The sequence below is a fragment of the Diceros bicornis genome, chromosome 9 (genome assembly GCF_020826845.1).
Source record: "Diceros bicornis minor isolate mBicDic1 chromosome 9, mDicBic1.mat.cur, whole genome shotgun sequence".
NCBI lineage: Eukaryota > Metazoa > Chordata > Mammalia > Perissodactyla > Rhinocerotidae > Diceros > Diceros bicornis.
Window position 1 is genome coordinate 33,208,600 of NC_080748.1, and position 23,421 is coordinate 33,232,020.

Genomic DNA, 23,421 nt, shown 5'->3' on the forward strand with positions numbered 1-23,421 from the left:
TGTGTGAGAACCACTTCCTTAGGCATTTCTGAACTTCACAGAGGCGAGATAGGCCGTTTCATTTAGAAACATTTTGCTTGACCCCAAAGCAGGAATAATCAGTGCATTTTCATATTGCGTCCCTTAATTTTCTCATTTCTACAGGTACTAAATAGTTGGGAAGACTGTGTGTGTGTGTTGGGGATAGAGGAGAGCATTAACCAATTTGTATAGCCTTTTAGCCTTTTATGCCGTGACTTGGAGGATAAGTAAGGTACCAGCCCTTTTGATGGTTAATTGAGCAGCCAGAAAATGAAGATTTGTTTAAGGGTGTCCACTGTTCAGGGACACAGTGAAATTTTGGGAATGTGGTAATAGCAATGTTTTGGCCATCCTGGAATTCCCATTCTGTTTGGATCAATATGTTACTGTACAATGTGAACTATTTCCAGCTATCATAGAAGCCAGAAATCAGTGACACACCATTATGTGTGTGTGCATGTGTGTGTGTGCCCCCATTTCTTTGAAAAGTGTTGTAGAATGTCTTCCTTTTTATTTTTTTCATCCTCAAGACATTTTATTCAAACATGGAATCTCTCCTCCTGTTGTTCCTTTATAGACTCAGCCATAAATAAGGGTACTACAGCCCATCTAAGTTTTTATCTTCAGTGTCCATGGCCTGACTTTTATCCCACTTATTGTTCTGAAATTCAGGGCCAGATCTCCCTCTGCACACAAAGGGGAAGAAAAAACTACTTACGAATTTCCTTCCTTTTCTCCTTTGATTCAAGTCCACCAAGTGCCCACCTGCTGAGTCCTGGGCTCCATGCCATGCCCTGGGGTTTCGGATCTGACTGCAGCATGGGCCCTGCCTTTGAGGAGCTTGCAGTTCAGTGGTTGCTGAAGGATACTATGGCAGTGAAATCATGACTGTCTTACAAATATAAAATAAATGTGCCACTGATTTTATTTAACTCATTATTTAATGAGGGAATCAGTGAGAAGTTAAAACTGGTTCAAAAGAGAATTTGCTTTATAAAGATTTATATTTTTTACTGGACAAAAATTCATTTGCATCACTGTGGAGAAGAATTATTTGCATTGTTATTCAGTTTTCCACAATTTCTGCTCTATCCCTACAGAGTTGTAAAATAGATGAGTCAAAGACAGTCAAAGGTTCACAACCGTGTAGGATCAGACAATCCCAGGGGGCACTGGAGAGGGTTTTCTAGTCCATGTCCAGCATTCCCTGGAAAGGATCTAGAGTAATCTGTATGCCCATTTCCAAGTCTTCGACATTTTTTTTTTTCACGTTTTCTTCCCCTGGATAGGGATAACAGACGTTTAACCACCTATTCTTTAACTGGGAGTGGGGTTTTGGGGAGAGGGATTGACAAAGCTCATAAGAATCACATCAAATCCTTTAATATTCTCCACTATCCCAGGTTTCCATTTCAGGTTTTCATTATCTCTTAACTTAGGTGAGCTTCTAACCAGCTCCCCTGGCTTTCATTGAGTGATCTCTTCCAGTGCTTCTCAGACCTTAATGGGCATATGAATCACCTGGAATAGGATGCAGATTCTGAGTCAGGAGGCCTGAGTAAGGGTGAGTCTGCATTTTCATCAAGCTCCCAAATGAGGTTCAGGCTTGTGGTCTTTGAATAGCAAAGATTTAGCCCATATGCAGTTTTTTTAATGCTTACCGTGTGCCAGGTGCTCAATAAACATGGAAGAGAGGGAAAGGGAGGGAGGTTGACAATGTCTGAAGTAACCAGAAATGAGATGGGTATGAATTCAGGTGGTGACATTGATGTATGATAGAAAATCATTAGAATATTATTCATTGTTCACAAAGCTAATAACGGTTATTAACTTCCCAGAATTAAAAATGCTTCCAAAAAGATTTTTGAGTCATTTGATGAGCTGGTTAGTGCCTTACTGCGGAAGGCTTTGCTTCCGTGTGGTTATCTGATGTCACTCTTAACTTTGCCAATGGCAATGACCTCAGAGGCCTGAAGGATAAAAGGACCAGACAGCTTAAGTGCCATGAGAACATTTATCTCTGGTAGACAATGTGAAAATACTGTTTAACATGGAAGTCAAATGTTTATTGTCAACTGATGTTTCCCACTTTTAACCATTGAATTTGTAGCTTTCTACTAGTAATCACGGCAAATCTATTAGAAATAAAGTGTGATGAAATATAAACTACAAAGAGAAAATCTCAGAGTGACCAGAAGATTGAAATATGTTTTGGAAGTGTTAAAATTCAACTGAGTAAATTATAACGATCTTATTCGCTTTATTCAATGACTCATGAGTCTGGCAGCATCCCACATAGGTGACAGAAAGGAGCTCCAAGGAGCTGTACAAAATGAAAGACTTATAGGCAGTAGGGAGCAGGACAAAGAAGTTACACCAGCAAAAAGTGGATTGGTTGTGGCAAGGTCACCTTCCTGTAGGGGAGGGCAGGGGTCTGTCAGGCAGATGGCCTCACTGGTGCTGACCAGGTGATTCCTGATTGACTGGTTTAAGATTCCGTTTCTGGGAGAGGCTGAAACTGTAATTAAGTCTCGGTTTGGTGACGTGGGACTTAGCATAAGTGACTCCATTTTGGGCCTGCTGTCTTGATTTTAGCAGAGGTTTTATTCTCATACCTCAAAACTGGAGACAGAGCCATAAACCAACAATTACTGTACAGAATGACTCATGCTTTAATAGCAGGATATACAGGGAATTGTGGCAACATAGCAAAGGGACACCCAGTTCATTTTGGGGCTATAGAAAAGCTTCCTTTATGAAAAGCTCTTAGGCTGAATCATGAGGGAAGAATAACAGTTAGCCAGGTGGACGAGGAATGTGCAGGCCCCTAGGATGAGTGCATAGCTCTTGCAAAAGTGGGGAGGCATGGCCATGGTGTTAACAAAAAGGAGTATGACAAAGGAATGGGGGATGGATTGAAGGGGAAAATGCAAATCAGGGGAGGCCACGGAGCAGACATTTGCAGTAACCCAGGTGTGACATTGTGAGGACCCTGATTAGAAAACATTGAGCAATTTTTAATGAGCAAATGGTCTATATTCACTCCATAATATACCAATTTTCTGAATTCTCACTGTGGAAAAAGCACATCTGCACGTTCTAATTTCTAAACTGCACCCATGATCAGAGTTATGCCTAAGCATGTTCACAGAAAGTATTTGGAATTTTTATAAGTGCGTCTTTGATGTGATTTTTATGAGCAGTGTTAATTTCTTTCCACATGAATAGCTTTAATAATGCTGCAATCTAAATCCTGTTTAAATTAGTTTATATTGTTTTCTGTTTTCTCAGTGATCTTTCCACTGAATACAAAATTGAATTTACAGTTGGATATTGAAAATGACCGCTCCCAATATGCTCCTGCAGCCATTCAGAAAGAGTTACTGGCTTAGTCCTAATAAGTCACTTCTTACATAGCAACAGATATTGACCACACTTACCAATCGTGTCTTAACTAATGTTTTTTACATTTAATTTGAATGTCAGTACATCAATCATACATTGGTTTGCCAGTTTCACAAAGTTCAGAAACGACGATGAAATTGGGAGTTTTGCAGTCATGCACCACATAACGATGTTTAGGTCAACAGCAGACCATATATATGACAGTGGTCCCATAGGATTAGTTCCATAGAGCCTAAGTGTATAGTAGGCTACACCATCTAGGTTTGTGTAAGTTCACTTTATGATGTTCGCACAACAACAAAATTGCCTAACAACGCATTTCTCAGAACGCATCCCCATTGTTAAGCGACATATGACTGTACTACTTTTAAATTAATGGAATTCTGCCTGCTATTGCTTGTTGGAATGTTAGAAAGTCTCTTGCCTACTTACTTTTTTTCTTTTTTAGCTTCTTTTTATTTTTTTATTGATGTTTTAATAGTTTATAACATTGTGAAATTTTGGGTTGTACATTTTTGTTTGTCCATCACCATATATATGTCTCCCTTCACCCCTTGTGCCCACCGCCCACCCCCATTGCCCCTGGTAACCACAATACAGTTTTCTCTGTCCATGTGTTGGTTTATATTCCACATATGAGTGAGATCATACAGTGTTTGTCTTTCTCTTTCTGGCTTATTTCACTTAACATAATACCCTCCAGGCCCATCCATGTTATGCAAATGGGACGATTTTGTCTTTTTTTATGGCTGAGTAGTATTCCATTGTATATGTAGACCACATCTTCTTGATCCAATCATCAGTCGAGGGACACTTAGGTTGCTTCCACTTCTTGGCTATAGTGAATAATGCTGCAATGAACATAGGGGTGCATAAGCCTCTTTGAATTATTGATTTCAGGTTTGTTGGATAGATTCCCAGTAGTGGGATAGCTGGATCATAGGGCATCTCTGTTTTTAATTCTTTGAGGAATCTCCATACCGTTTTCCATAGAGGCTGCACCAGTTTGCATTCCCACCAGCTGTGTATGAGGGTTCCTGTTTCTCCACATCCTCTCCAACATTTGTTGTTTTTTGTCTTGGTGATTATAGCCATTCTAACGGGCGTGAGGTGATATCTTAGTGTTGTTTTGATTTGCATTTCCCTGATGATTAGTGATGTTGAACATCATTTCATGTGCCTATTGGCCATCTGTATATCTTCTTTGGAGGAGTGTCTGTTCATTTCCTCTGCCCATTTTTTGATCAGCTTGTTTGTTTTTTTGTTGTTCAGTTGTGTGAGTTCTTTATATATTATGGAGATCAACCCCTTGTCAGATATATGTTTTGCAAATATTCTCTCCCAGCTGGTGAGTTGTCTGTTCATCTTGATTCTGGTGTCATTTGTCTTGTAGAAGCTCTTTAATCTGATAAAGTCCCACTTGCTTATTTTTTCTTTAGTTTCCCTAGTCTGACTAGACATGTCATCTGAAAAGATTCCTTTATGACCAATGTCAAATAGCATGTTACCTATATTTTCTTCTATGAATTTTATAGTTTCAGGTCTCACCTTCAGGTCTTTGATCCATTTTGAGTTAATTTTTGTGAATGGCGATAGCAGATGGTCCACTTTCATTCTTTTGCATGTGGCTGTCCAGTTTTCCCAACACCATTTATTGAAGAGACTTTCCTTTCTCAATTGTATGTTCTTAGCACCTTTGTCAAAAATTAGCTGTCTGTATATGTGTGGTTTTCTTTCTGGGCTTTCAATTCGGTTCCATTGATCTGTGTGTCTGTTTTTGTACCAGTACTATGCTGTTTTGATTACTATTGCTTTGTAGTATGTTTTCAAGTCAGAGATTGTGATGCCTCCAGCTTTGTTCTTTTTTTCTTAGGATTGCTTTAGCTATTCGGGGTCTTTTGTTGCCCCATGTGAATTTTAGTATTCTTTTTTTTATTTCCGTAAAGAATGTCATTGGGATTCTGATTGGGATTGCATTGAATCTGTAGATTGCTTTAGGTAATATAGACATTTTAACTGTGTTTATTCTTCCAATCCATGTGCATGGGATGTCTTTCCATTTCTTTATGTCATCATCAATTTCTTTCAATAATGTCTTGTATTTTTCATTGTATAGGTCTTTCACCTCCTTGGTAAGATTTATTCCTAGATATTTTATTTTTTTTTGATGCAATTGTACATGGTATTATCTTTTTGAGCTCTCTTTCTGTTAGTTCATTATTAGCATACAGAAATGCAACTGATTTTTGTAGATTGATTTTGTACGCTGTGACTTTGCTGTAGTTGTTGATTATTTCTAATAGTTTTCCAATGGATTCTTTAGGGTTTTCTATATATACAATCATCTCATCTGCAAATAGTGAGAGTTTCACTTCTTCGTTGCCTATTTGGATTCCTTTTATTCCTTTTTCTTGCCTAATTGCTCTGGCCAAAACCTCCAGTACTATGTTGAATAGGAGTGGTGAGAGTGGGCAGTCCTGCCTCATTCCTGTTCTCAGAGGAATGGCTTTCAGTCTTTCCCTGCTGAGTATGATGTTGGCTGTGGGTTTGTCCTAAATAGCCTTTATTATGTTGAGGTGCTTTCCTTCTATACCAATTTTGTTGAGAGTTTTTATCATAAATGGATGTTGTATCTTGTCAAATGCCTTCTCTGTGTCTATTGAGATGACCATGTGGTTTTTATTCTTTGTTTTGTTGATGTGGTGTATCACGTTGATTGATTTGCGGATGTTCAACCATCCCTGCATCCCTCGTATAAATCCCACTTGATCATGGTGTATGATCCTTTTAATGTATTGCTGTATTCAGTTTGCCAATATTTTGTCTAGGATTTTTGCATCTATGTTCATCAGTGATATTGGCCTGTAATTTTCCTTCTTTGTATTTTCTTTGTCTGGCTTTGGTCTCAGGGTGATGTTGGCCTCATAGAATGAGGTAGGAAGTATTCCATCTTCCTCTATTTTTTGAAATACTTTGAGAAGGGTGGGTATTAAATCTTCTTTGAATGTTTGGTAAAATTCACTGGAGAAGCCCTCTGGTCCTAAACTTTTATTTTTTGGGGAGGTTTTTGATTACTATTTCAATCTCTTTACTTGTGATTGGTCTATTCAGATTCTCCATTTCTTCTTGGTTCAGTTTTGGGAGGTTGTATGAGTCTAAGAATGGATCCATTTCTTCTAGATTGTCCAATTTGTTGGCATATAATTTCTCATAGTATTCTCTTATAATCCTCTGTATTTCCGTGGTATCCATTGTAATTTCTCCTCTTTCATTTCTAATTTTATTTACTTGAGCCTTTTCTTTTTTTCTTAGTAAGTCTGACTAAGGATTTGTCAATTTTGTTTATCTTCTCAAAGAACCAACTCTTTGTTTCATTAATCCTTTCTGCTGTTTTTTTGGTTTGAATTTCATTTATTTATGCTCTGATTTTTATTATTTCTCTCCTCCTGCTGACTTTGGGCTTTGTTTGTTCTTCTTTTTCTAGTTCTGTTAGGTGCAACTTAAGGTTGCTTATTTGGGCTTTTTCTTGTTTGTTAAGGTGGGCTTGTATCGCTATGAGTTTCCCACTCAGGACTGCTTTTGCTGCATCCCATATGGTTTGGTATGGCATGTTTTCATTTTTATTTGTTTCCAGATAGTTTTTGATTTCTCCTTTAATTTCATCAATGATGCATTGGTTGTTCAGTAGCATGTTGTTTAATCTCCACATTTTTCACTTTCCCAGGATTTTTTTTGTGGTTGATTTCCAGTTTCATAGCATTATGGTCTGAAAAGATGCTTGTTATGATTTCAATCTTCTTAAATTTATTGAGGCTTGCTTTGTTTCCCAACATATGGTCTATCCTTGAGAATGTTCCATGTGCGCTTGAGAAGAATGTGTAGTGAGCTGTTTTTGGATGGAGTGCTCTGTATATGTCTGCTAGGTCTATCTCGTCCAGTTTTTCATTTAAGTCCACTATTTCTTTATTGACTTTTTGTCTGGATGATCTATCCATTGATGTCAGTGGGGTATTAAGATCCCCTACTATTATTATGTTGTTGTTAATGTCTCCTTTTAGGTTTGTTAATAGTTGCTTTATGTACTTTGGTGCTCCTATGTTGGGTGCATATATATTTATAAGTGATATGTCTTCTTGGTGGAGTGTCCCTTTTATCATTATGTATTTGCCTTCTTTGTCTTTCTTAACCTGTTTTATCTTGACGTCTACTTTGTCTGATATGAGTATGGAAACACCTGCTTTGTTTTGTTTGCCATTAGTTTCGAGTATTGTCTTCTATCCTTTCACTCTGAGCCTGTGCTTGTCTTTAGAGCTGAGATGTGTTTCCTGGAGGCAGCATATTGTTGGGTCTTGCTTTTTAATCCATCCTGCCACTCTGTATCTTTTGATTGGAGACTTGAAGCCATTTACATTTAGGGTAATTATTGATGTATGATGGCTTAATGTTGCTGTTTTGTCACTTATTTTCCGGTTCTTTTGCATTTCCTTTGTTTCTTGTCCCATTTGTTTCAGAGTGCCAATTCAGTTTGGTTGTTCTGTCTTATGACTCTTCTAGTTTTCTTTGTTTATCATATGTGATTTTGCTTTGATTACTTGTTTAGTGGTTACCTTGAGGTTTGTATAAAAAATCTTGTGTATGAGATAGTCCATTATCTGATGGCCTCCTATTTCCTTATACTAAGTCAATTCAATCACTTTCCTCTTCCCCTTCTAAGTTGTTCTTGTTATACCTTATTCTATCTTGTGTTGTGGGTGTGTGTTTACAGTGATGAGGTTATATTTATTTTTGGTGATTGCCTTCCTTTGATCTTTGATTTTGGTGTTTAAGTGGTTGCTAACCTATTCCGGTAAAGATCTACTATTTTTCTGAGTTTGTCTACCTATTTTTCTCCTTGCTCCAAGCCGTGTATTCCCTTTCTCTTCTTTTTTTCAGGCCTGAGGGCCTTGTTGAGTATTTCTTGTAGTGGGAGTCTCGTTTGCCTACTTACTTTTTAAATTGTATATTTTCAATTGCTTAATTCTAAGAATGCTGTTTCTCTTTCTAAAAACTATCAATTAACTGTAATCTGCTGATGAACTTATGCTCTAGGTCTAGGAGTAAGGACAATAAAATTTGGTTTTTAGATCAGTTCAGGAAACACACATTTTTAAAATTTAAGTGTGTTTTTCCTGACAGTAGATTAGGATATTTATGAACTGAGTGACCACCAGCAGGAGAAGGAAAAACTACTGGTAAGCAAGGGGAAGAAAGATGGGACTGCCTTGCTCTCTCTCACCTTGTAAGCTCCATGACAAAAACGTTGAGGATTTTTCTTTCTCTCTGTTATGTAGAGATGAAAGTCACAGCAAGGGGGAAAAAATGGTACATGAAGTCAGTGTTTTCTTTTTTGTTCTTGTTATTTTTTAAGAGGAAAAAAAGGATTTCTTATAAGCATTAGGTTTATTTCTGCTGTCTTTTCGGAGGTCCATTCCCCTAACATATATTGGCAGGGAGAGAGGTAGAGAGTGCTAGGGTGGCAAAATTTATTCTGACTGTAATGGTCACAGTGGGCCTTTCACAAACATAATGCTAAATTATGGACCTCTCCCTGGGCTGAATGTAATGTTAAGTTGCATGATGGATTTTATCTTGTACAAGCCGCTCCGGTCCATGAAATGAGATGAGAAACCACTGCAGCTGGAGTTCACCGAGGGTTGAACTTAGACTGAAATTCCAGAGTTAACAAAATTGTATGAGCCAGCTGTGACACTCAACGAGTGTGTCTTGTGCCTATGGATTGAGATTTTCAAGGCCACTTGTGTCTTCCACTTGCAGGGTGCCCTGTGGGCGTTCCCCGGGCCAGTTATCTCCTCTGGTGCAAGCGTGAAGGCAGAGGGGGCAGGTTTGCACAGAAAAAAACCTTTGATCCCCAAGCCCAGACAGTGCCGCAGAGGGAGAGGGCCTGGAATGGTGGCTGATCAACAGCCTGTGGATAATACCTGCTTTCCGTCCTGGAGAAGGCAGAGCACACTCCATACGCACGGAGTTAGGCTGATCCTGCCTTCTTTATTCAGTGCACGTACCTCTTGAGCAGCAGCAACCACAGTAAGGAAGTTGTACCCCAGTCCAGGAGGGGCCTGTGGGGTAAAAGGTACTAATGGTATTTCTACAGCCCTCTACAAAGTTCACAAAGTGCTCCACAAATGAAGGTTTTGTATGATGTGTAAAATACTAACAACAATGGTTGATTAAAAAACATCTGGTGAGCAAATGAAAACTCCTTTACCAAACATGAATCACCCTCTCTCCATTCATCTGGAGTGTGTGTGTGTGTAAAAGCAATACATAAGGATCTCTCTGATGTTCCTCCAGTGGAGGGAACATCGTAGGCACTCAGTATTTGTCAAATAAATGAGTGAATCTTCTAGTCTAATTTTACTCCTTCTTTTTAGAATTCAGACTCTACCCAGTTTACTTGAAAAATATAGGATGTTTTTCTTAAATCATATTTCCCAGGGGTAGAAAAATAACAAATGAAAGACTTGTCCCCTCAAGTTTGCCTGTGAAATATGCAATGAGCCTTCAGCAGTAGGATTGATTAATGTTGTAATAACTGACATACAACTTCCAGTTCTAATTAACTTGATCACCTTCAAACTTGCTTTTTCTCTACCTCCAAGCCGTACAACACAGGTCTGTTCCAGTCACCATTCCTGAACAGGCAAGTCTATTTGTTTTCTTTGAAATAAATGTTATCACTTATTTACAGATGGAACCTAGTTCCCCACTCCTGTCTCCCCCACATATACCCCTTATACCAGGTTCAGATGTGTTTCCAGTAGCTTTCCAAGGCAAACGCTGACCACCCCATGGAACCAGTCCTCTTTTCTTGAAAACAAAAAAATATTTTATTTTTCAGCCTAATCAAATATGTTATATTAAACCTAAAGTGAAATTAGTTTTGAACTGCAGTAAAACAAGAATTGACTTATTCCTACTGCCACCTTGGGAACAATATCTTACATTACAACCAGTTTTAATGTAATTTAATCTGTCCTCCACATTTTGATGCTAACTCAGCTGATTTTAAGTCAGAAAACTAGTATCACTATAATATTTCTGATGAAAGAATAAGAAATGAAGTGGAGGCCAAATAGGTTAATAACAGGTTTTCGAACCAGTCTTAAGAAGGAGAAATCAGGGTTTGGTGAACGAATGAGGTTGTGCTGTATTACAAAGAATGCCCAGAACAAATCTTCTAAAATTGAGCTCATGGCGCTGGTAAATGAGGCGGTGGTTCACCGCCTTTGTTTCTTGAATGGTTCTATGGTGCCCTGGAGTTAGATGAGAAAAGACAAGTTAAATGATAGAGCAGTTCATCTCAAGAAAGCTAATTTGTCAGGTTCTGAAAATGCATCCATTAGGATGGGCCGTGCTCTGTCTTTTCAGAGGAACCAAAGTAAAGTATATTTTCATGCCTTGGCATGATTTGTCCTTGGTGGTTTTCCATTTCTAGATGATAGCAAGTTTTCAGAGGCTATCACAGTGCTGCTTTCCTGGATTGAACGAGGGGAAGTGAATCGGCGTTCTGCCAACCAGTTCTATTCCATGGTGCAGTCGGCCAACAGCCACGTCCGCCGGCTGATGAACGAGAAAGCCACCCACGAGCAAGAGATGGAGGAAGCCAAGGAGAATTTTAAAAATGCCTTAACTGGAATCCTCACTCAATGTAAGTAAAATTTTGGGAACCATCTGTTTTTTTGTGATTTTGCCCTTTCTTTTGTATTCATTTCATTTTTTTCATTTGGGGGTAAGTAGTTCAATAATTTCCCATTTTCCTCCATATTGAATGGCAAACCTCATAACCTATTTCATGTTCTGTGGCAACTTGGAGGAACACGGACCCTGCCCTGAGAGCTTACTTCTCAAGGTGAGCAACGTTTCTGTAGCTTTTCCTCAGAACACCAAGCCCGGCCACCAGGGCAGGGCAGCCAGATGCATCTGTGCCTGCTGGACCCACCACAGTTCACACCACAGGGTGGCCACCCTTCACCTGCGGGCGGTCTACACAGACCCGCATGTCCTCCTAGTGCTGCAGTAGGAAGCAGACCCTGAACACATTGTCCTTGGGCTCTGTTTAGGAAGAAGGTACCGTCAGAAAAACTCCTCCTCAGGATCCTTTATTTGAGGTGAGATTTAGCTGTCAACACGGGTAACTCAGAAGTAGAGACTTTTCTGCAGTATTATCTTTTGTCCTTTCTTCATTTGAAAAGCAAATTGCCTTAACTACTTAATGCTGGTGATTTTTCATGTCCAGATCCTAAATTGATGAAGGGGTATAAATGGGGCTTTCTTATAGAACAATAGTCAGGGTGATTACCCAGGGCTCTATTCAAAAAAAGGGCGTATGATTTTTTTATGGGCACTCTCTCTGTGTCTCTAGTTAACATCACAGCAGCCTAATGCATCACAGCTGCTGATGTTCACTTGCTTGGTAAAAGCCATTGAATGACACTGTAACAATGCCGTCCTCCATTCCATACCAGGTGCAAGGGTCCCATGCAGGATGGCGACATATGCGATTTACATATTCACTCCAAGAATAAGTATTATTTTCAATGATATAATGTGCCAAAATGCCTGTCACCTCTTTCATCAGTGTAAACCCAAGGGATGATGTGTCTGTTAGGATGGTATGAGAGAGGGACGTGAAAACCCAGAATCTTAAATGTAAAAGTGTTTTTCTGACTCTGTGGTCAAAAGACCATTTTTGCAGCAACATGGACTATCATATAAGCAACTCCTAGACATAAATTCTGATAACTGACCAAATCTGGGACACCTGTCTTTATAGAAAAGGAATGGGAAAAGACAGAACTGCTCTATCTCATACAGACCACCTCACCTACATTCCCCAGTCTTGAGGAATAGCCCTTCATCCAATGTGTGTGTCCAGCAGTTCTGAAATTAGGGTTACTAGGGATGGGATAAATAACATTAATATTAATATCACTTTTTAAAGGAGGGAAGCAGAGGATGGATTAGCAGGTAGAGGGGAAGTAAGGGTGGATTGGTAATGGAGAGAAGGGAGAGAGGAAAAGGCCACACAATTCTAATAATACAATTCCTGCAAAGTTATGGCAAGAAGCCAAATGCCTGAACGGTAGAATGATTACTGATTACCTTCTGCTCACTAGCATCAATTTTAAATAAATTCTCATTCCTAGTACAATTTACAGTCCCACCTGGCAGGGAAGACTCAACCCTTGACTCTAACAATGAAGATAGGAAGGCAGACACGCATTAGAATAGAAGAGGAATTTAGTTTTCTTTGGCAATATCTACGGAAAGAAGCACCTATTAAAATGAGGCCCCAATCATGTGGCTGAAAGAATCCCATGGGCCTGACTTTATACAGGTATAAGCTGGCCTAGGTTTGAAAGCACTGAGAGATAGACAAAGAAGTCTAGCGTCTGGGGATACAAATGTCAGTCAGTGTTTTATTACTGATAGAAGCTGAGCTGGAAAATGAGGTTGAGATCTGCAACAATAATGGGCTTCCTAATGCTGGACCTCGAGATTGAGTGTCTGGCCACAGGCAGCACTGAAGACCATGGGCTTCTTCCTCTACAGGTACCTACAGTACCTGTAGGTACCACGTAGCACATAGGGGAGCAGATGGGAATGAGTGCACTCCACAGGCAGGCTGGTTCACTCCCTGAGAAGGAGGGAATGAAGGGCTGGAGCAGGGCCCAGAATTTTGGAGGGAAATTCCACCTCATGGAAACCTGTCATAGATACCTCTTAGGCACCTCCTCCATAAAATATCAAAAACTGAATTCTTTTAATCTTCAAACCTGTTGCCCTTTGGATTTTTCCTTCCCATTTTAATAAATTCTCAGAACAAAATCCTGTAAGTAATTTTTACACCCACCGTCTCCCACCAAAGCCTATATGTAGGCCATCAGGAAATCCCATTGTTTCAACATTCAAAAATGACCCACTTTTCTTTGTTTAAACTGCCACCATTCAAGGGCAGGCTGTCTGAACTATGATAATAGCCAGGTGCATCAGTTAGATACAGTGTACTTCTGGGAGTAACAGAAAACCCTACCAAACTTTCTCTTAAACAAATGGAGTTTTTTTCTTTTCATCCACAGTAGAATCTAGATTTAGATGTTTGGCACTGGTTCGGTGGTCCAAGGCTGTGAAGCCTGATGTTTCTATGATGCTTTTAGCTTTTCCTAGATGGTTGTCTAAGATGACTGCTGTTGCTCCTGCCGTCACATCTTTTCTTATAGGCTGGAATCACATAAGAAAAAGAAGAGGAAAAAGCTTTCGAAAGAGGAAGGCACACCTTTAAAAGCAAAACTTACCCAAAGATCCCCAACGGACTTCTATTTCTGTCTCATTGTACAAAATTATTATATTTGGCAGTGCCTGACTGGGCCCATTGCTCTCCAGAATAAAATTGGAGTTCTCAGAGTAAGGAAGAAGGGGAGAATGGCTCCTTGGAGGCATTTTGCAGTTTTTGCCACACACAGTCCCTGCCTTTCCACTTTTACTCCAGTTCCATCTATTTTTCACATGTCATCTGGTATAATTCAGATCAGATCTTCCCCACTTAAATCCCTTGACTAGCTGCCCACTGCACTTGAAATAACATTCACTCCCCCTGGCCTGCGAAGCTCTGCATGTCTGCTCTTTAATGTCAGCCTTCTGTTGACTCACTCCGTGTCATCCCCATTGACCTCCTTCCTGCTGAGCCCATCAAAGCTCCCTCCCACCTCTGAGCCTCTGCACATCTGTTCCCTCTTCTGACGTGCTCTTCCCCTGACTCTTTGCGTGCTTGAATCCTTCCCATCCTTTAGGTCTTGGCGGAAAGGCCACCCCTTCAGCGGGTGCCTTTCTGATCCACCCTCTCCTAGTAAGTTTACCATCACTGATCTTATTAGGTCTTTAACAGCACTTATCAAAATGTGTAATGATTGGTCTGCTTTTGATTATTACAACAAGGATCACAAAGGAAAGGACATCTTAGTCATCGCTATGTATCAAGTGTCTGGAACACAGAAATATGCAACCAATGTTGGTGATGAGTGAGTGCATGAATGAATGAGTAAATTGGAAGGAAGGCAGGAAGAAAGCCTGAAACAGTGAGTTCAGAAGTTTCCAGGGGCCTCATAGAGTAGTTTGGCGTTGGTGTTGGCACTCTCCGCGGATAATGGGGTTTTAACACGCGTGTGTAATCAAGCAAATCAAAAACAGAGCTCAATTGCTATACTTTACCAGATACTTGGTAGCAGGCTAGTGGATATTAGGAGAGTTGGGATGAAGGAGTCAACAGAAAAATTCATGTTGACACACCCCCAGTTGTAACTGTCTGACAAACTTTACATTTCCCATCTACATACTACTATTTGGGAGTTCCCCCTTAGCCCTGAAATTTGATTCTGGGAAGTATGTCAGCAGCCAGCAGATATCAACAGAGATTGTGAAAATCCCGGCTGAGCTTGACAGCCTGCACTGCTGACTAAGGGGTAAACATCCCGGCTGCGGAGTGCCCGAGGGGAGCTTCGTGTGAATCCTTGATAGCCAAGACCCTTCGGGATGACTTGAAGATGGGACATACCTTAAATGTGAATGTGAGCTGGAATTAAGCCTTTGAGATAGAACAGGAAGATTGCATATCCCACTGAGCAACCTCAGAATTTTCCTTTTTTTTTTTTTTTTAAATTTTATTTATTTATTTATTTTTCTCCCCAAAGCCCCAGTTGATAGTTGTATGTCATAGCTGCACATCCTTCTAGTTGCTGTATGTGGGACGCGGCCTCAGCATGGCCGGAGAAGCGGTGTGTCGGTGCGCGCCCGGGATCCGAACCCGGGCCGCCAGTAGCGGAGCGCGTGCACTTAACCGCTAAGCCACGGGGCCGGCCCCCCCCTTTTTTTTTTTTTAATGTGCTTTTACAAAGATGACTACTCCCCAGATGCAAAGGGGAACTAAATCCTAACATTCATAATGGAAATATTAGCAGTGACCTGGTTAACCTGCGAGGTATGTGCACATTTCATTATCCTTTGAATTTTAAATGTATCTCATTTCATGTCTGGTGGAGTGATGTTTGTTTATCTCAACCACATTTTCTGCTTTCCCCAGCTCGGTTCAGTGTGGTGGGGTGAGTTTGGTATCAGCACACAGGGCTGCTTCTAGAACAATAACTCCTCAAGTCCACAATGATTGACACACTTGCTGCATTTTCCAAAAGCAGAACCAGTCATATCCCCATGTATCTGTATTCATCTTCCTGGAAAACACCACAGGAATCACATTTTGGTTTTACTATTTAGAATTAGATTAGGATTGTTAAGCACTAAAACTCAAGAATGGCATCTCAGCTTTCTTTCTCTTAAGTGGCTGGAAATCTCCTGGTCATTCAGCAGTAGCCCTGAGTGCTCCCTCTCACATTAAAGATCTCCACGGTGTCAGTGCTGTCTCCATGGCATCCCACGGCAGCTTCTCCATTAGAAAGCCAACAAGTGTCAGGAAATTGTGCCGAGGTAGTTTGGAAGCAGGTATATTGATGAACTAGCTTATTAGAGCAAGTGAGGCTGGCCTGGTATCCTGAAGGGAGGGCTCATTGAACAACTTTCAGGAAAGTTCAGGTACGTTGCAAAGCTCTAAGCACAGTAAAATGTGTGTCCCTGTATAGATTTTGTTGGAAATAGCGAACTAGTTGAACAGGAGAAGGGAAATGTCATTAAGTGTTAGTCCATTAAGCTGGATGAAAGGCACCTATCTCCTCACCTTGCTTGTCGTAGTTGTCCTTGCTTTAGATTTGAGCAAATAGCATTTGCTCAAAGAGAAAAAAACCAAGAGCCATTAATAATAGCATAAAGAAAAAAGTCATGATTTACTTCAAGGTCTGCATCAAAGTCCATCAGTTACCTTCTAGCTTCGTTGGTGCTCAGTTCTGCAACCTCTATTTAAGGTCTAAGCTTTTTCATGTCTCCGGCCTTCACCCAAGGACCGGCTATTAAATATAATCAGACAGGCATTGTTTCCATCTGAACCTTGGCCTAAAGCGTCAAGGGACAACAACTACACCCAGCCGAGAGTTTGGGGAGTACAGCATCCATTCTCTTCTGTTTGGGATCGTTTTTTACTTCTGACCACTGATGTGCAGTTATCAAAGAAGTTGGATGAGGACATCATCTATCCTGGTGTGGCACCCCGGGGCTTTCTCTTCCCTACCAGGCCAGCTGGATTGATCTCATTTGATAGATAGAGAAGAAAGAAAAAAACTTTTTAGCACAGGTGAATCATCTCATTCTTGTGTCATCTTATCTTTATGTCGTCCTTGTCTCATCTTGATGTCATTTCTTAACCTGTCCATTTGGCAGAAACTTCCCCAGGTTTCCCATCCAAGCAATTTTTGGGTTTTGATTTTCTTTGCTTTTTAAAAATGTACACTTCACAGGAACTCCCCATAGGCCTGCTTACTTTCAGTTTTTCAGTTATGAGCAAAGCTTGTCATTTCAAAGCTCAGACAGGAGCTGTTTGTAAAGTTCAGGTAGCATGTACCACAGCCTTCAGTTATTAATATGCATGCCAGGATGATCAATTGTGCATGCCTTGTTACAACACACACACGTCTAATGAAAATTTAAACACTCCATGATAGGCCCACTCTGGTACTTTCCCAGCATGCTTCCTGGTGAGAGAGAAGAGAGAGAAGGGGGCAAAGTGGGGAAAAGGCAGACGGGAAAGCAGACAGCGACGGAGAAGGTTTATTAATCTTCATTTAGGGATACGTGCCATACATATAATGGGCAGGACTGCAAAGTAGAAATTGTAGAATGTCTGAACTAGAGGGGACTTCAGAGACTCACTGGCCCAAACCCTTTCATTTTATAGAGGAGGAGACTGAGGTTCAGATTGCAGACGTGATAGGCCTTGGTCATTTAGCAATATATGGGCAGATTAGAACTCAAGACTCTTGGCTCCTTGTACAGTTTGCTTTCTACCACCATGTGTGTGTGGTTTTTTTATGAAAAATGAAAATGATCAGAGCGGGATATTATAACTGTAAATTTGTAGTTTACAGGTAGAGTTGAAGAAGTGTGCTGGCATCACACTGAATATAGATGCTGCTCTTTGGTTGGAAAATGAAGTCTTTGCCTCGAGCACTGTTGTCTTTCCATCTCCACCCTAGAGGGCTTCTGCTGCATCCCTTGCCTGAAGGTTCCCCCTCCTCCCCATGCCAGAATTGAAGCTTCTATCACATGTCCTCCATGAAACGTTTACCAACTATTATAACTAGTAATCATTGCCCATTCTTCTTCGCTTCTGCAGCACTTGTTAATACCATCTACTTGAGCATTTAATTATTTTCTAAGCATCAGCTTTTTGGTTTTTGGTCTTTTTGTCTAGCAAGATTTTAGGCTAAATAGAGACAGAGGCCAATTACTATTCTCTCTGCCCACATCACTGCACCACCCCCAGGTCTGGCATAATTCTTATAAGCACCTCAGTGCAAATACTGGTTGTTGATCAAATATCCTAGATGGAAATGAAATTTCCCTATTGGAAATTGGGCTGGAACCTAATAACTGCAAAACATATTCTAGATGGGTTGGGTTTTTTGGTAAACCATGACCTCAACTGGCTTTGCTCTAGTATTCCATTCTCCCTAAAGGTAAAATACATAGAATATACTTTAGTTGAGATTTTACAGTAGAAGTATTACAATACTATTATTAATATTATTTTAACCTGGAGATTAGAAAGGTTAGAACTGTCATTGCAAATTTGCTTTATACATTTATGATAGGAAATGGCATCAACCTCGTCATCTTGAAAATAACAAATAGTGGGGAGACTTTTGACTGGGCTTGAAGAGATCCTGGTTCTAATCCCACCTTGACCCATAATTAGCCAGGTGACTTTAGGAAGGTCTTTTAAGCTCTTTGATCCTCAGTTTTCTGACCCCTATAGTGAAAGAGTTTAACCAGACAATCCCCTGAAGTCCCTTCCCACTCTGAAAATTCTGTAGAATTTACCATGTCAGCAACTTCCAGCCTTTAGCATCACTGAATATGTAGACAGAACAAGTATCTGCCAGGACCCAGCCAGGATGTCAGAAGCTCCTGAGCTGATCGTGGAACTGAAGATCAGATGTTCCTCCAGGCACACTTCCTGGCTCTGCCTTTCTATGGGGGTTACGTCTGCTCAGCAGCCCTGTGAATGTTAAGCCACATTTCAACCCTGCGAGTGTGTGAGTGGCACCCTGCTGGTGCTGCACGCTGGTCAGAATTCTCCTCAGAGAGGCTGCGCCTTGCACTGACCATTCTCCTCTGTCATGTCCTCATCTGTTTTCTTGACTAAAATCGTAAAAGCCTCAGGTGTTTGAATGAATGATGAAATTCATCCACAAACATTTTTTGGTTCCCTGTTAAGTGTCAGGTAGAGCGCTAAGTGTGGAGTGAAATATGAGGGGTTTCTGATCTCTGTGTGTACCATGACTCCCCTCTCAGGCAGACTGGTGTCCTCATCCACATTTCTTCTGCCTAAAAAGCTTTTCTGAAATCATTTATTTCATAGGAACATCTCAGCTAAACATTTTTTTTTTTATTTCCACCAAGGGAAATTTGGCTTCTATGTCCCTGCTATCGAGAAAGAATTTTATGAAGTGTTAAAATGTTTTCCCATGTCTGTGGTCGTCATTGCTATCTCATCCATGGGAAAAAAATTCCCCATAACTGCTTTAGCAACTCGGCAGGTTTTCTGTTTCTCCTCAGAACCATACAGACGGCTATATTTGCCAATGTTTTAAGTGCTGGAAACATAATTTTCATTAAAAAAAAAAATACCTCTTTGCTCTCAGGGAATAAATGTCCAGAGAAAATATTTTTTATAAAAACTTCCAAATCGAGGATGAGCACAGAGTTTTCTATTTCACAGGATACCAAAGCTAATAGTAGAAGATGCTGGAAGCCTGCTAGAACTGAGTTGGGCCTTTTTTGGTATCTCGTCTTTCAGTCTCACTGAAAATCTATATGCTGATCCAAATAATACCACTATGATAGTAACATTAAAAAATTTTTTTTTAATGATAGCAAAATATGAGAGAGAAATTAAGTCTTACACTCTGGAACAATAAAGAATTGTAGAAGGCTAGATTTCAATAATTAACGTGTACATTTGAGTGAAGCATAGCAATTCAGGAAAGATATAACTTTTGGGAGCTAAAGATGAAAACTCGGTTATCTTGATATGAGTCCAGTTGTAAAGACTAGAATAAAAGCCACTGACAAGTGTAAGGGAGAGGTGTGTGTGTGTGGCGGGGGTGTTGGTGGAGGTGTATGGGGCATGCTACGAGGAAACAGTCTCTGAACTACTTTGGAAAGAATCCACATGTAGAAGATTTTTTCACAAAAGCCTTTGAAAGCCAGGACACTTTCAAACTAGATCTGAGGAAAAGTGGGGTGTTAGTAAAGTTACTTTCAGGCAGAGATGATGTGTTCTTGACTCATTGTGCAACTGAAAAAGAAGTACAACTTAGTGTTTGTGCTCAAACAAAAGAAAACTGTCCAGGGAGAATCATGAGAGAGTAGCCACAGACCAAGTGAGAGGATTTCTATTGAAGGAGACAAACTGCTTAGGTATGCAGCCACCATCTCCAGCAGGGTACCTGTGTGACCCTCAAAGACAAATATATTTACTATCTGTTCCTTTGCAGAAAGTTTGCCGCCCCCTGTTCTGTAGGATCACAGAGGTAGGAAGGGTATTCAGGATTGACTAGTCTATCCCCATTTACCTAAGGATTCAGACAGAGAGAGGCTTTCTTCAGGCCTCACAGCTGCTTAGTGGTGGAGCTGCGACTTCACCAACACAGGCTTCCTGGCTCTCCCTCCCCTCTCACGTGCGGCCCCCAAAACTGTGCAATTCCTAAAAGCATTCCCTAGGCCCCGCCTCCTCAAGTTTCCCCTCTGAGGCTTATTATTCAACAACAGTGATGAACAAAAGTAAGGCCGAATGGATTTTAGATTACAGTGTGTGCTGAGGGCACACACTGAGAGCAGTCAGTTGCAGTATGTAGACACATAAGTAGGGCCCCTTTTTCCAGACACCTTGATTTTTCTTCACTGTCTTTCATATTCTTGAATGCACTTTTGGAGAGGAGTCAGTACGGCTTCCTGCCCCATCACAGCCTCAAATATTTGGCTTCTTGGTATTAGAAAATTCTACTTACCTTAAAGTTTTGGCCCAGGGGTCGTTTCAGCCTTTTCTGCCTCCTTTGGCATTCTCTACAAGCTCCCTTACTGCAGTTCTCATACTGAGATTCAATCGTGTATATGGCTGTCTTTCCCCAGGGCTGCAAGGACCAGCAGCATCTTTGGATCTTTTTATCCCCCATGCCTAGTACATTGTCTGGCACGTTACACTCCACAGTGCTCATAAGACCTTGGCCCATAGTATAACTACATATACAAATGGGTATAGACACGTGATTTGAAGTTGGGCAGATGCAATTTCTATTCCCAACTTCACCACTTGCTAAGTGTATGACCTTGGACAAGTAATTATACCTCTCTGTGAATCAGTTTCTTCATCAGTGAAATGGGCATAATGATAGCACCCACCTCAGAGGGTTGTTGGGAAATTTAAATGAGATAATGTTTTAAATTAGAGGTTCTCAAACTTCAGCAGGTATCAGAATCACCCAGAGAGTTTGTTAAAACACAATCTGTTGGATTGGTGGTTGCCAGAGGCAGAGGGTGGGGGTGAGGGAAATAGGCAAAGGGGGTCAAAAGGTACAAACTTTCAGTTATAAGATAAATAAGTCATGGAGATGTAATGTACAGCATGGTGACTATAGTTAACAATACTGTATTGTACTTTTGAAAGTTGCTAAGAGAGTAGATCTTAAAAGTTCTCATAACAAGAAAAAAAATTGTAGTGATGTGAGGTGCCTGATGTGTTAACTAAACTAATTGTGCTAATCGTTTTGCAATATATACATCTATCAAATCATTATGTTGTACGCCTTAAAGTTATTCAATGTTATATGTCAATTATATCTCAATAAAACTGGCGAAAAATGTATTAAAAAAACAGTCTGCTGGGCCCCACTCCCATAGTTTCTATTCAGTAGGTCTGGGGGCTGAGTATTTGCATTCTGGTAAGTTCCCAAGTGATGATGATGCTGCTGGTCTAAGAACCACACTTTGAAAACCACTGTTTCAAATCATTAAGCATAGTGCCTGGCCCAGTAAGTCTAAGTAATTGGAAATAGCCAACTACTGTTATGTGATTTTCATAGCACCACTAATGAAGTTCGTGGTGACCCAGAGGAAAGCAGGGTCACCATTGTGAGGGTCATAAAGGAGAAGAGATGCCCAGAAGCCAGGTCTGGCCCCTTCCTGCGGGATGATCCCTCTTAGCAACGAATCAGCTACTGATAAAAGGCCAGGTTTGGTGAGTCTGTGGACTTGTTTCTATGATTCATAATGGGAACTGCAAATGTGGACAGCTCTGGTGCAGAGAACTGGTTATCGTGTAATTCATGCCTTTTCTCATCCATCAGGAATGGCAAAAATTAGACATTTGATTACCAACTGTTGACAAGGGATAGGGAAACAATCTGAAAAACACTTAGCGGGCATAAAATTGGAGTACAGTTTGGCAATAGCTCTCAAAAATTAAAAATTCGGATACTCTTATCTATCCTTTCCACTGCTAAGAATTTCTTATAAAGATATTTATATGAGAATTCAGGAGATATGTCTGAGGATGTTCACTGCAGTCTTATTAATAATACACATATGAATAGATTTCTAAGATATGTTAAGTGAAAAAAAGCAAGGTACAGCACAGTGTATGTAATATTAGCAGTTTTGTGTAAGTGAAAAAAGGTTTCACATAGAAAAATATACACAGTGTGTACTACATGCATAACTTTTCTCTGGATGGATATGCTAGAATCTGTTAACTATGGTTACCTTTAAAGAGAAAACTGGGTGGGGGGCAGTTAGGATGGGAAGGTAAACTTTTTACTTTTCATTTTGTTCCTTTTTTCGTATAAATGTGTATTATTATAATTAGCCAATAGGGATAATCTAGGCAGGAGGATTTGTTGGATTTTAAAAGCCTATAATAAATGCTGTATATTGTAGGAAACCATTAAAATTATAATATTCTCATGGATTTTTGTTTTACTTTCCAAAATATTAGAATATATGCATTAATAAGGCAACCTACAGTTCCCTGAAATGTATTGGGATTTGTACAAAGCTTAAAAAGTCACCGTCTGCCTAATATCTTTCCATTTATTTGAACAATGTCACCATTTCCTGCTTGCTTGAAATTTGCTAAAAACATCCTATTTCTTTTGTTGTAATTTGATCAGCATGTTCCTCTTGCTTTCTGTCCCCAGCCCATTCTCCCAAGAACCAAATCTCTGGCTTTATCTAGCCAAGACGTTCAGAAACACCTGCTGTTGGTGTTTTGGCCTCGGGAGTAACTGGGCTGTAATGGATTCACGATGTCATGCAGTGCTCTCCTTACTCCTCTCAAGACAAACCCCAGAATGCCCTTTTTCCTCCTCAATTTAAAATGCCAGTCCATGCCTCCTTAATGTATGGGTTTGACCGTGTTAATTCTGTTTCCTGGGCTTCCCGCCAGACTAACTGGCAGGCTCCTCTGTGCTCAAGACCCAGAACCTGAGTGAGCTCAGGAATCTCGCTGGGAATCCCTGAGAGCAGCTTCCCCTGTCTGTCCGACACTAACTGCTCCTCCCTCTGGCTTTGTCTTGCTCCTCTGGGTGTCCTGAGAGCCCAGATCACTTACTACGTTCCCTCAGTTACAATTCTTCAATCCAGGCCAAGGCGCATCAATTCCACCCCAGCTTTTAGTATTTAAAAACGACCATCACAGGCTAGGGTGGGGGAAGTCAACTATTTCATCTCTTATATGGCTTTGACGATCTCTGATGAGCTATTCATAGAGGATTTGGA

General features: G+C 40.4%; 1 protein-coding gene across 1 annotated transcript in view; it reads left to right on the forward strand.

The window, feature by feature from the left end:
- ENOX1 (ecto-NOX disulfide-thiol exchanger 1) overlaps positions 1 to 23,421 on the forward strand; it is a 259,199-nt gene that overhangs the window by 123,863 nt on the left and 111,915 nt on the right. Inside the window, exon 7 of the mRNA XM_058548228.1 lies at positions 10,922 to 11,134. Within this exon, the coding sequence (XP_058404211.1) occupies positions 10,922 to 11,134 (213 nt within the window). The remainder of the gene's footprint in view (positions 1 to 10,921; positions 11,135 to 23,421) is intronic.